Raw genomic sequence first — 14440 nt, forward strand, 5'->3', positions numbered from 1 at the left:
TTGGCATGCACTAAGAATGCTAATAGTAATGCTTCTTTTATTAAAGCTGGACTCCAGTTAGTTGTTAGCACTGAATTGTTGAATTTGCACCATGCAGCTGCTAGCCAGGTATAAATTGAAGAAGCGGGTTTCCTCTTATATTGGACCGTACTCTCCCTCAGATTTTATTTTTTCATGAGTCTCTTTATGGATTGTTTTAGATGTATGCGGTGTGATTTCTGTTATTACTTTTTCAACAGAGTTGGCCGTGAGGATGTAGAGAGGAGACAGGATATTGTCTTAAGTGGCCACTTCATCCGTGAAGAACACTGTGTTTTCCGCAGTCATTCTATGCCCTGTGGGGCAGGTAATATGATCTGTGTCACCCTGTAACATATCATGGTACCAAATATTACACATAAAAAATTATACATCTCTTTAGCTCTTTTTACTTCTAATGTGCATGTAATATACTATAAACAATCTCTTGTATAATCTGCAACTCACACTTAAAAATACTGTAATAAGAGAATGTTTTTCTCATCTCTGTTCAATGTTCTGTCATGTCACAGTGGTGGTGACCCTGGAACCCTGTGATGGGGCTGACACATATGTGAACGGGAAGAAAGTGACAGAAACAATTATACTGAGATCCGGTAAGCTCACTTTTTTTTTCCATTACACCTAAATCAGATGTCAGATATAAATTCATGCAAATTTCCAGGTATCACCTGTCTACAAATGTAGCAGACACTATCTTATCTGTACCAGAAAATGCAGCCTCTCAAATCCCCCCAAAAAGGAACTGTTTAAAAGAGAATTTTCACTTTGCATGGAAATTTGCCCTTAGCTTAGTGAATGTGGTGAAAAGTACTTTGCAAAGAATACCCAATCATGTGCTGGGAAAATGAAAAAAAAAAAAAACAACTGTATTTTTACTTTCACATGATTGGATGACAGAATTCAGCAGTCTTACTTTATTCACTAAGCTAAGGAAAATTCCCTAGTATTGTGAAAATTCCCTTGAAAAGTGAATAGCCAATTTGCCCTTGGTAAATCAACCCCAATGTGTGCCTCAATTCATGTTCTAATTTTATTTTTAAGTAATACTTTTAAGTTCTAGTAATACAATGTCTAAAAATATTGCTCATTTAACAGTTGTTTCACTATGTACACAAGTAACTTGTCAGCTATTTAAAGCTAAAAGCACTAAGAGTCAGCAGTAAATTGTATGCCAAAGAGAAGACACCACAAAATTCCTGCTAAAGCCTATATCATCTTGAACAACTACCTCTATGGTAAAATGGTTCTAAAGGCTCAAGGTCTTTTACCCTAATGCATTCAATGCATTAAGGTAAAAAAAAAACCTTCTGGGTGCAGCTCTCCCCTCCAGCCCCCCTTATATTTACCTGAGCCCAATCTCGATCCAGTTATGTGCATTAGTGCAGTGGCTTTCTGGGATCTCTCTCTCCTCACTGGCTCACACAGCAGCAGGAGCCATTGGCTCCTGCTGCTGTCAATCACAGAAAGTGAGCCAATGAGGGGACCACGAGCATGAAGAGCCACGCTCCATATATGAATGTACACACAGAGCACAGCTCAGGAGCGAGCCTGTTTGGGTGCCCCCATAGCAAGAGGCTTGCTATTGGGGGTCACTTGGCAGAGGAGGAGCCAGGATCTGTGGCAGGGGACACAAAAAGAAGAGGATCAGGGCTGCTCTGTGGAAAACCATTACACAGAACAGGTAAATGTGACATGTTTGTTATTTAGAAAAAATATTCCTTTAGAATCACTTTAATCTCTGAAACAAGGGTCACTGTCACTTCGGCCTCAATTCCATAACTTCTACAACTGCCATCCTTCTGTCTAGTGAATGTGTCACTAATGGCCACTCAAGCTCTTTCATTTGACTTGGGGATGACAGGTTTAGTGCAGAAGTCAGAGAAGGCAGGTTCAAATATCATTGGAAACTAGTTTCAGAAGTGACATCTTGTGGTGTTTGCTGTTAGGCAGAGAGATTACCCTTTGAAAATGTAAAATGGCTGTCAGATCGACTATAAGAATATTAACCAAAAACTGCTCCCCAAGTACATAAACAATCAGGGTGTTTTTATTGAAAAACAGAATTATCCATTTTATAATCATTTAGAAGTGGTGCTACATGCAAACATTATGGGTAAAAATTAACTCAACTTGGTATAAAACACAGTTGTGTTAACTTAGTCTCATCTCTCAATTCAGGTAATCGAATCATAATGGGTAAGAGTCATGTATTTCGCTTCAACCACCCTGAGCAAGCACGTCAAGAAAGAGAGCGCACTCCCTGTGCTGAGACCCCTATGGAACCTGTGGACTGGGCTTTTGCTCAGAGGGAGCTGCTAGAAAAGCAAGGCATAGACATGAAGCAGGAAATGGAGCAAAGGTATCTATCCCAATGAAGGAACAAAAGTCTGCTGTTGATGCTTATATAAAACAACACTTACAAAAGTTGGAAAAAAAATACCTATAATGACCTGAAAGCGGAATGTGGTCACACAATACTGAGACATTTACACGTGCTATGGACACTGACTTAAGTAAATTAACTTACTTTTGCAAAAATTAGTCAGTGTGTGTCCTAATTCTTGAATGATAACAAGTTTGCATGAAAAAGAGCTTGCTAATTGTCCCAAAGATACTCCACTATAAGTTTTTCATTGGAACTAGTTGGAGATTGTTCTTCTTAGAAAATTATGCAATGCCTATACTGCATGTGTACCAAAATGAGATCTCTGTTAAGGCAGGAAAGAACGATTTTGTAAGCCCAACAATGTTCAGTACAGAGGAAGCACAGGCCAATCTCTCACCTTCTGTTGATTATCATACTAATGCTTTGTATCATTCTGTAAGAATGAATTTAAGAGTCTTCTTCTTTTACCAATCAGACTTCAAGAGCTGGAAGATCAGTACAGAAAAGAACGTGAAGAAGCAAATTACCTCCTAGAGCAACAGAGATTGGTAAGCACTTATTTCATTAAAATTATTTTACTACAATGGTCTTACTGAGTATGTCCATTTAGAATGTTTAGGATAATATACAAAGGGTCAGGAATAGAAAAACCAAATGTGATGATGCAAGTGTAGTTTCCTGCCTGAGAGAGACCTGTTTACCACGTGGAAAGTGCCATTTCACAACACAGTACTGAAGTTCTCAGCTCTCCATTGTCTCATTTCAGTGTAGATTTATTGTCTTACTGTATATAAAATATTGCATATTTTATATTTATGTTTCAATAGCTTTTATTGTATTTTCCAACAATACAAAAAAAAAACATTTACAGAAACAAGTACAAGGAACATACAAAGTGTATGTTAAAGGTAATCAAAATATGAATAAAACCAGGCATCATATAGACAGAAAGGTGCTGTGTTGAAAATAGTTAAAGAAGAACTCTGGGATAGGCAAAAAATCACCCAATAGTACACCACCCAATAGAAAACACTTACCATTGAAGAGAAAAGTCTAACTAAATTTTCAAGAAGTCATCTCTGTAATTAAAAAAATAATAGCATCTGCTCTGCCAAGGAGAAGGTGTAACAGCAGGGACTATATCATATCCTCTGCTCTCTCTCCACAGTAAAAGTTAACTACAGTTCCCATCAACCACCGGGAATTGTAGTAAATGTGGGTGGGTACACTAGGCCTGTACATGCTGAATGTGTCTAAGAGTCTTGGCCCACCCACTACTGCAAGTGGGACTGGATTTTATCACAGCTTCCTGGAGAAAGAACTAAAGAAGGGATGTGCCAAGACCAGTGGCTGGGGGAATAGGAGGCATAGCAGCCACAGGTCTTACAAACAGGAAACCAAAGAGAATTAACAGTTTGATTGAAAATGAATAGGCTATTTCAGAGTGAATCAGAAGATGGATGACATATTCAGTGTAGGTAGGAATTTAGCAACAAGGACTTGTAAAGAAGTTTTTGCCAGGAGTTGTTTTAAATGATTCCAAGCCATTCAACAACATAATGTTTTACACCAGTGAGCTCTAAATTGCGGCCCAGGAGACAGATGTGGACCTTTGCCTGCCCTTATCTGGCCCTTGGGGCACTATTCCTCCCACTGACACCAATGATGGGACACTGTTCCTCCCACTGACACCAATGATGGGGAACTATTCCTTCCACTGATACCAATTATGGACACTATTCCTTCCACTGATATCAATGATGGGGCACTATTCGTCCCACTAATACCAATGATGGGGCACTATTCCTTCCACTGATACCAATGATGGGGCATTATCCCTTTCACTGACACCAATGATGGGGCACTATTCCTCCCACATAGACCAAATGACGTTTGGGCATTTCCTGCTCCCACCAGGCATAGTCCGGCCCCCCTAAAACTTGCCGGACAGTATACTGGCACTTTGTTTGGAAAGTTTGGAGACCCCTGTTCTACCCAAGCAAATTATAAGTGCCCCACAAGGGGAAATGTGGGGTATAAGGAGCAAAAAACATACAGTATAGTACTACAACTGGTGACATAGTAGTAGGTAGGAAGGTTTGAAGACATGAAATTGAAGAGCATTTTATGCAGTAATAGGTAACTTACGTCAGGTACTGAAGTATCGAAGGGTTATCCAGAAATTCCAGGGTATATTTTTTAATTATATAACTGAAGTGAGGAAGCCATATGTACTCGTTGTTTACTTACTGGAGGAGATTTACTAAAACTGGAGCATACAAGATCTGGTGCAGCTCTGCATCGATCAGCTACCAAGTTTCATTGTCAAAGCTTACTTGAACAAGTTGAAGTTAGAAGTTCATTGGCTACCATGCACAGCTGCACCAGATTCTGAGTGCTCCAGTAAATACCCCCACCCCCACTGTCTGTGTTCTGCTTTGCCTTGATGCACATAGTTGTTTTACCTGCTTCTCACAGTGCTAGCTTATTACTGCTTCTGCTCACAGCTCATTGACAACAATATTCAGATGAATGATATCTTTTCTCAAGGCAGAATTCTGGGGTGCATCAGTAAAAATTGACACCACTCATGGCAACCAATCCAATTCCACCTTTAGAATGGAATTGTTACAATAAAATATTTCTAACACTTCACAGGATTATGAAAGTCGGTTGGAAGCACTACAAAGACAAATGGATTCAAGATATTACACTGAGGCCAATGATGAAGAGGAGGAACCAGAGGACGAAGGTAAGACATGTAATTTTAGAAGGTGTACATTTGCAGGTAAGTACCATAAATAAATCATATAGATAGTTTGATTCCTTCATACATCTGTCTATAATAAGATACAAAGCTAATTGTTAAAATCCTATAATATTTCAGTTCAGTGGACGGACCAAGAGTATGATCTAGCGCTATGGGCTTTTCGCAAATGGAAATGGTACCAGTTCACTTCATTACGTGACCAGCTATGGGGCAATGCCATATTTCTCAAAGAGGCCAATGCAATCAGTGTCGAGCTAAAGAAGAAGGTAATCTTTATGAGTAACATAATTTAAAATTGATAATATGATCATATAGAATGTTCTGATTTTTTATAAAGTTTTCAGGCTTTTTGTTGCTTTTAATCATATGAGCAACATTCAAGTCACATCAAAAACTCTCTGTTAATCTAATTTATTTTGGTTTATTTAATATGTAAATATTAAGTAGTATGATCATACATATTACCGTACTTTAATAATATATCTTCACTTCTCTTACTTGTCAAAGTTGTTTGCATTCCCACACATTATCAGAGCGTCTATCTAATTTGCAGAGTGCTATACTCTTTACATGCATTAACACACATCACTATTCTTTCACATGAAACTGAAGCCATGCTGTTGGAATGACAGAGGTATAGTTGTGAATGAAGCCAAGAGATAATTACACAATTTTATGCTAATATAGTTAAATTTTCCAGTACAACAAGTCTTCAGAAGATTCAATTTACCAGAAAATTTCTGATCAAAGCTACCAATGTGTATGACTTTTTTCATGGAAATGGGACCAGGTGAAAAGTGAGGTTTTAGTACATAGCAACAAGTTAGGTATTGGCTTTCATTTTCTAACCTCCGAAGGAACAAAACGTGTTAATAGTAACTTCATCTTATCTATTAATTTAATAAAATGTGGTTGATATCATGGTGTCATAGAACTTTGAAGTGGTGCTTCCAGGGGCAAATAATACTTGTCAGTCTTTTAAACATTTTCTGGCCAAGGTTTTATTTTGGAGTAGTCTTTTAAAAAGAAGTGAAGAAATCAATCAAAATAACTATGTGACTAGCATGTATTTTAATGGATGTTATGGATATGACTTTCCACAGGTTCAGTTCCAGTTTGTACTGCTGACAGATACTCTGTATTCACCACTACCGCCTGATTTGTTGCCCCCTGATGCTCACTCTGAACGGGAGAAACGTCCCTTCCCAAGGACCATTGTGGCTGTAGAGGTCCAGGACCAGAAGAATGGTGCTACACATTATTGGACTTTGGAAAAACTCAGGTATCTTTGGAGCATATATGATGTAACGTAAACTTAAAAGCAACAGCCATTGGAAATATTGCCAGAATTAAGCTATAATCTTTACTTAAGCATCAGTAGCAGGAGTGTTCACTAACCACAGCAATCTAAAGGTTTGTTTTCACCATGACAAAGAAGTTCCTCACAATCTTGAAACATCGTTATAATGTGGCCCTAATTTAAACCTCTCCATCAGTTTAACCTGCAATACTTACATTAGGTTCAAGGTAGTCAGATACTAGTTAACCTAGCAGTGTCCTTTGGGATTGTTGGTAAAAGCTGGGAAATCCAATGGAACACTCACATGAAAATGGGGCAAAAACTGTATACAACCTCTAAGTAAATATTGTCCCTGGTGATAACCAGACCTGACATTCTATAGCTAGAGATGAGTAAACTTTTAAAGATCTTCTCTTCTAGTTTGCATACCTGGTGCCAGGTTGGTATTATTTGGTTATTGGAAGGATGATAAGCACTTTTTTGGCATAAGACAATACAAAAGACCAGCATTTTGAAATAAATTGATTCCTCCATCCACAAATCTGCCCATACATGGATCGAAATTCGGTCAGTCCCAGTTGAACTGGTCGAATTTCAATCCATGTATGGCTGGCTTTACATTTCACTAAGAGTACAGTAAGGTGACAAACAGGATGCATGGGCAGGTAGAGGCACTAATTGGCCATTTAGATATTTAACAGCTTTCAGTAGTTTTATAGCTAGGTTAGGTTATTAGAGGTTAGTGGGGGGAGAAAGAATAGCTATAGCCTTAATTATACTTTCAATCAACTTTAAGGGTACTATGGCTGGTATGAGCATATCTTGCTTGTTCACAGCTTTTGATGAGGATACATGTCTATATTCCTTGTCAGGATGATATCGTTTTTTTTAAAATTATCCATTAAATACCTGAGAGATTGGGTGTAATGATATTCGCAGATACCCTCAGGTCCACCACTGAAGTCAGTGGATCAATGTTTTCTTTAGCGACAGCATATTGGCAATCGTGTTACTTCATTACGCTTTACTAAATTATTCATTAAAGCCTTTACTATGAATAAAAATGACCGGTATAAAGATAAGAAAAAATTATGTTGCGCTACTCAAATAACAAACAAACAAATAAATAAATACACCATAAACTCATATAAATACCATAAACTCATATAAATAAATAGATAGATAAATGTGATAAATGTAAAGTGACAAAAAGTGCAAATATCATAAACGTGACCTGATCCACATGGGATCTAAAAATGACACAGAAAAAACTATAAGTGTCTAAACGTGACCTGATCCTCTGGGGATCCTTTGTGAACAAAGTGAGTTGCAATCCACCAAAGTGATGGTAATAACTGAAGTGTGTATACCAATACTTTCACCAAGTATGGTATATGAGTGAATTGATCCTAAATTGGATCTATGGTGATGGTGGACACTCAAACCAATAAGATAGAATAGTCCAAAATGGGACTAATATGTGAATACTGTCCAAAATGGACTCCAAATCAAGGAAAACACACATACATACAGGTAAACACTTCATATATCAAATGTGCACACTCACTTAATATCAAAAAGAAAATACCCCCATAAAATAAATATCAACCCAAACACATAACTTGTGTTGAAAAAACTAAATAAATGCCACGTGACAATAAAGAATAAAAAATAATAAACTCGGAAGTGAAATGACCGTGTCACACTAAATAAGAATGAACATGCAAAATAAACGCATGACACTAAAAAACTATATATAAGTGAAGAAATCCAAATTGTTGCTTAAACACCACGCAGTCCAATGCATAAACACTCGTGCATGTGGATAGTGGACGTGCGTAACCACAGAAGGATATACACAGATAGCTGAAATACCCGCTCACCTCCTTGCTTCGACCCACAAGAGTCAAAACACCTTTAGGTTCACCAAACTAGATCCACCATGTACATGATTCCTCTGTCACTACGCACCTCTCCCTGCAGCAATCTCCCCCTCAGGAATATACGTAATGGTGGCGAAATCTTCTCCAGGTATACAGGTGTGGTATAAGCCAATATCTCAGTAGAAAACATAAGCAGAACCTCCCATAGTGTATTACCTTTTATTATATGCGGAATAGAGCAAAGCCTTCCAAATTTTGCACTCACAATGTAATCATGGATAAACAAGCATTTAGAACCTCATGTTCTGGGTGTACTTGCATGGGTGTAGTAAAATGGCGTCCGCTCCGGAAGTGCATCACCGCGTGCCTACGTGTTGTGTCTTGTTAGTCACGTGACTTCCTCAGGGCTAACGCTAGAGGTGACGTATGTTCTTTATAAAGGGAGCTAAGTGCCAATCTCCTGCACAGAGGCGGACCTCCGGCAATTGACTCAACAGGGACGAGATTCCAGCAGCCATGTTTGAGTAGTTCAAAGGAAAATACTTAACCCTTGCTCCAATATTTGGAAAAATGAACCCCAGCTAATAAGAAACATAGATAAAATCCACCACGTGGGCATATGCTATCTGCAATCCATCTACAATATCACTATATATATCTCGAATAGTATGTATACCGTATGGCAACCATTATGCTGGAGACCCTGCGATATATATATATATATATATATTGTAACCTAATAGAACACATCCATGGAAAGTCCTAACTTAAGGAGGGCATGCTAGTATAATTAAAAACAGAATATTTATTAATAATACATAAAACTATATTAATATATCAAATGGGCAATAAAATACATCTAAAAAGAGGGAGAGAAAATATAGTGATAATAACCATCACTACAACACATAAAGAATAACACACCTCACTACATCCATAATAATCATCACTACAACACATAAAGGTATAAATAACATTCTAATGTAAATGAAGGTAGTCTGTCTTTTTATTGTTTAGACTTAGTGTTGATATTCAAATAGCATACTTTGTGTGTCAGTTTGGAGAAGGAAGCTACCATGATAAGATGGCTTAAGCTGGCCATACATTTTTAAAATTTTTTCATTCATCCTGCAGGCTGAAATAAAAAAATCTAACAGATTCTCCCATCCATGCTATGCAGCGCTGATGGACAAGTCTCTTACTGTACCTACTGTATTCTGACAGCCGTAGGTTTTTAGAATGCCCAAACAGTGACTGAATCTGATTGGATGCAGGTGTTGTTGGACAAAATGTCAGGCGGGAGGATGGTGACAGGCACTCACAGAGCAAATTTTGGCCAGTTCATCAGGAGTTGGCTGAAATTTAAATAGTATATGGCCAGGTTGACTCTGTTTATAGACAATTTTGCTTTGCTGTTTGTTTATTGCTTCTGTATTAAAACTTCCACAGGCAGCGTCTGGACATGATGCGGGAAATGTACGACCGAGCAGCTGAACTTCCATCAGGTCTGAGTGAAGACTGTGATAATGTGGTGACTGGGGGTGATCCCTTTTATGATCGCTTCCCATGGTTCCGTCTGGTGGGCAGGTAAGCTCCTCCTCCCCGTATTATTATGTACTCGTTTCATCAGAATGTCATGATTAGGTGTGACAAGCGAATACAGAATGTTCCAAATGTAATACCTAATTTTCACTATATGATCTCATGTATTATTCTTTCCTGTCCAGTAAATCCCAACTTTACTAGAAGCTTTAGCTTTTGCTAAGGAACTGTTTTTTTTAGCTCATTATTATTAGTATTCTATTTTTGTTTGTCTATATCAATTTCCTGAGGTTTGTATTATGAGAGATAAACACTGTTGGAGAGTTTCCAAGAGCTTTAAAAAAGGCTTAAAAACTGTGCAGAAATGTTTTCATGGCAACAACTACCGAAATATTGTACACAAGAAAGATAGCTATACATTTCTTCTAAGCATAATATCAAAACCTAGGCACTTGTATGCAGCTCTGATTGCCCCCCGCTCATAGACAGGAAACGAAAATGGGGAAATACTGATTATTGTTTGGCTGTTGGCATGGACACGGTATGAGTATGATAAAACACTTTTAACAATGGCTGTCTTACATGAAAATACAGAATACTTGTACTAACATGAGTATGAATGTTGTCATTGCTAACATTTATCACCAGGCTTGCTGTCCCTGTTGTCTTTATTTTCCTAAATCAATGATTTACTAAAGGCAAATATTCTGTTCACTTTGCAAGGGAATTTGTCCCAAAGCTTTAAGTGAATGTGAAACAATTTCACTTTGCATAGAATACCCAATCACATACAAGGAAAACTTAAAAAAATGCATTTGTATTTGCACATGATTGAATGATGAACGTCAGCAGAGATTTACCTCATTGATAAAGCTCTGGAGAAAATTCCTTTGCAATGGCAATGTTTGTCTGTAGTAAATCAACCCCAGTGACCCAAAGAAGTACGCAGCCAGAGAAATCAGAACTGATCTGCATACTTTTTGAGTAGATGGCTCAAAATCTATTGAAGCAACTAGCTTTTTCAGGACAGGGTGTCCATCATAGCCTTCATATACAATGTGTTCACTATAGTAAACTCACCTTTCTACAATATCACATGATACATGAACAATAAAGGCAGATTTTAAAACTAACAAGACTCCCTTCACACTAGGCTTTGAATTAATGCACCCTAGTAAATGCAATGGGGAAGATTTACTAAAACTGGAACATTCAGAATCTGGTGCAGCTGTGCATGGTAGCCAATCAGCTTCTAATTTCAGCTTTTTCCGTTAAGCTTTGGCAATAAAACCTGGAGGTTAATTGGCCTCTAAGCAGAGTTGCACCAGATTTTGCACTCTCCACTTTTAGTAACTAACCCCCACTGTTACCATGTGTTAAGGTGCGCTCTGTTAAAATTGCCCTTTCATTGTCAAATGGCTGGGAGTGCATCTTAACACAAGAAAATATGGATGTGACCCTTTTTTTGTTAAGGAGGCTCATCACAATGCACCATATGTACAGCACTGCGTTGCCCCCCTACTATTACAGTGCATTGGTGCATGTTCTGCATGTTATCGTGTTTTAGGATAACATACAGTAAACTGCAATGCAACAATGAAGTCTTTCACAGTATCGGTAGTGACAGTAGTAGGAATGCCAATAAATGGTTGCTCTTTACAAATGGTGATTTGCTGAAACCCAGTAAGTATGATTAAAGGAAAAATAATGCTGCTCAAAGTTTGCAGTATACTTCAAAAATGTATAACTGTACAATTTTTTTTTTACATTATATAGGGCAGCCATTCTCAACCAGGGTGCCTTGAGGTTTCTTCAGGGGTGCCTTGGAAAAATGTCTATAAATTGCCCAAAACTTGTATTCAAGCCAGCAAGTGGAACAAGTCTGCCTTTTAGTTACACAAAGCCACAGGTTTTCATTGTGCACCATTACGACCTTTTAGCCGCCGGCTTCCTGACAACCAATGACATCAGCAGTTGATAAGGAGGATGTCAGCTGCCTGCACAGCATCCTAGTTTGACCCTCCCCTGCCCCTCTCCATCAGTGCTGGGGTCACATTAGATCAATGATGGATAAGAGAAACACTGGAATACTAGTCAGCACCAGTGTGTAAGTGTTTGCTTTGGAAGGATAAATCACCTCTAATGTTGGGTGTCCTACATGTGTAGATGTTGCTGTGTTAAATAAAATATTTAGAATAGTTTTTCGCATTTTAGAATGGGGTGCCCTTTTAAAATTATGGACAGTCCTGAGGCACCCCATTTTAGAATAATTTTAAAGGGTGCTTTGGGACTTTTCATAATTTTAAAGGGTGCCTTGATTGAAAAAATGTTGAGAAACACTGATATAGGGCAGTGCTGTACTAACAAAATGTTTGCATGTTCATGGTGCCATTGTATGAGCATATGATCGATTAATTGTTTTTGAATGACAGATGTTTATGTCTATAGGTACCATGGTTACCCCACTAATGTCTTCTTCTCTATTTAAAAATGGAAAGCATACAGTATTGATCAAGGAAAAATATTGTTCTGGCCCTAAACCTTGTTATCCATGCTTCCCTACTCCACCGCCTTTTTTCTGTCCATTGGTTTGTAGTTTCTCACTCATAATTCTATAATCTCCTGTGTACCCCTCACTCCACCATTCCTGTAATGTCACCACCGGAATATTTTTTTTAACCCATTTTCTGAGATCCTCTGGGTTTTCCAGCCAACAGTGCGGATTAACCAGTTCTGTCTTGTACTAACCTCCCCCCTCCCCCCTTTCTGATCTCAGCTCTCCCTTATTCACCACATGCATGAGTGACAGCATGGCCGAAATAACCCCCTCCCCCACCCTCTCAAGCCCTGGCTCCGAGGGCCCAGAGACGGCCTCCCAGCTTGAAGAGGAGGAGGGTTTGGAGTATGAGGAGGAAGAGGAAGATGGATCCCAGGAGCATCCCTGCTGTGCTGTCAGATCCGACCCGTTTCACGACCGCTCCCCCCTGTTCAGTGTAGTGGGAAGGTTCGTCAGGTCTGCCCAGAGCATGCTGGGAAGCAACTAGCTCTTTCAGGGTGACACACCTAAGTGCACTGCTGGCCCCATAGATTTTACACATTGATCTACAATGCAGAACATTTATGCTGAAAAATCCTACACTTCTAAAACTTTAAAGTTTTATTATTAGGTCATGTAGACATAAATAACAGCTCTTTCTCTTTCCTAGGGCCATAGTAATATAAAAAATATTTCAGGAACTTCACAGTCAGATATACAGGGGCTGATAATAGAACTGCCTGGAGACAATGGTGACTTGAACAATTTTGCCTTTGTCTGGCAGTCAGATTTAATTTTGTAATATTACAACGGCCATACTTTCCAATCAGTAAACTGGTATTTCAGTTTCAGAGGACCCATCCACTGGCTTATTTTATTTTATAGGTATTCCAGTGGCAAAAATGTTACTTTGTCCCTTTCTACTGTACAGTCTCACTCCACCGGCTACAGCAACAAAAGTCTCGCTCCTTCTTCTGCATTGTGTAACACAAACAAAACAAGGTAGTGGGTACAGTCTGCAGAAACATGGCAGGGCAAGGCATACATTTTACCATTGGAGCTCACCAGATATAACAAGCTTTTGAGAAGTTTGAAGATTTTTGAGCATGATAATATTCATTTTAAAAAGCATAGTCAGACTTAGAATGTTAATAATACATTACTTTTCTAACTATGACAGACTTGTCTCTTATATCTATAAAGAAGATGTACCTTAATTAGGACACCTTAATTTCATACTGTTGTTTGCTTACTTGACCTCCCTTGCAATAAATAAAAGAAAACGTTTATCCATCTACAATATAATGTCCGCCAACACATGCATGACAATTTCCAACTGCAGCAAAATGAGATTTGAATAGGAGATCCACACATATAGGGATTGCAAGCAGGGGCAGATTGACAACTCATGGGGCCCCCCAGGCAATAGGGGATTATGGAGCCCCTGTGTCCTTGCCCAAACTCAAAAAAGCCTATGAACAAGGTACCAGGGGCATCTTATGGGGCCCCCTACTGACCCTGGGCCCTCGGGCAGTGCTCGAGTTTCCAAATGGTCAGTCCGCCCCTGATTGCAAGTCTGTACTGCATAGCATGTTCATTCATTATCTGAAATGCTTGAACACATGCATAGTAAACATCTGTAGCTGCCTGTTTTCTTAAGGTGCCAAAATTATATTTCAGGTTTATTATTTTTTTCTTGGTGGGTAGTGCAAGGTCAAAGTTATCTTTAGAATATTTAACTTTACACATTAATCTACCAAACAGTATGGTTTGGTAGGATTGTGAGGATTCTTTTTTCCACCGGTACGAGGAAAGAGCTGGCTCCTTCTCTGTTTCTCTGTTTCTTTTTGCCTTGTTCTATTTTCATTTGATTTGTTTCAGGTTTTGGCCGGCACACCCATACACCTTTATTGCTCTGCTGCTGGCCTTTTCCTTCACACAGAACACCAGGGTCCACCAGCTGGCCCTCCTCACTGCCTCC

General features: G+C 38.8%; 1 protein-coding gene across 22 annotated transcripts in view; it reads left to right on the top strand.

Moving 5' to 3' along the window:
* Positions 1–14440, top strand: part of KIF1A (kinesin family member 1A) — a 192758-nt gene that overhangs the window by 118627 nt on the left and 59691 nt on the right. For 12 of the 22 annotated variants that reach the window (XM_089665886.1, XM_089665887.1, XM_089665888.1 and 9 more), the window contains exons 18-26: positions 240–346; positions 552–635; positions 2221–2401; positions 2904–2976; positions 5087–5180; positions 5316–5464; positions 6302–6480; positions 9831–9968; positions 12700–12927. In XM_089665886.1, the coding sequence (XP_089522012.1) occupies positions 240–346; positions 552–635; positions 2221–2401; positions 2904–2976; positions 5087–5180; positions 5316–5464; positions 6302–6480; positions 9831–9968; positions 12700–12927 (1233 nt within the window). The remainder of the gene's footprint in view (positions 1–239; positions 347–551; positions 636–2220; positions 2402–2903; positions 2977–5086; positions 5181–5315; positions 5465–6301; positions 6481–9830; positions 9969–12699; positions 12928–14440) is intronic. The other 10 variants (XM_089665896.1, XM_089665897.1, XM_089665898.1 and 7 more) reach the window with 1 other exon arrangement.

The sequence above is a fragment of the Staurois parvus genome, unplaced genomic scaffold, assembly GCF_062004578.1.
Source record: "Staurois parvus isolate SC_StPar_1 unplaced genomic scaffold, SC_StPar_1.0 ptg000049l, whole genome shotgun sequence".
In the NCBI taxonomy this organism is placed as follows: Eukaryota; Metazoa; Chordata; class Amphibia; order Anura; family Ranidae; genus Staurois; species Staurois parvus.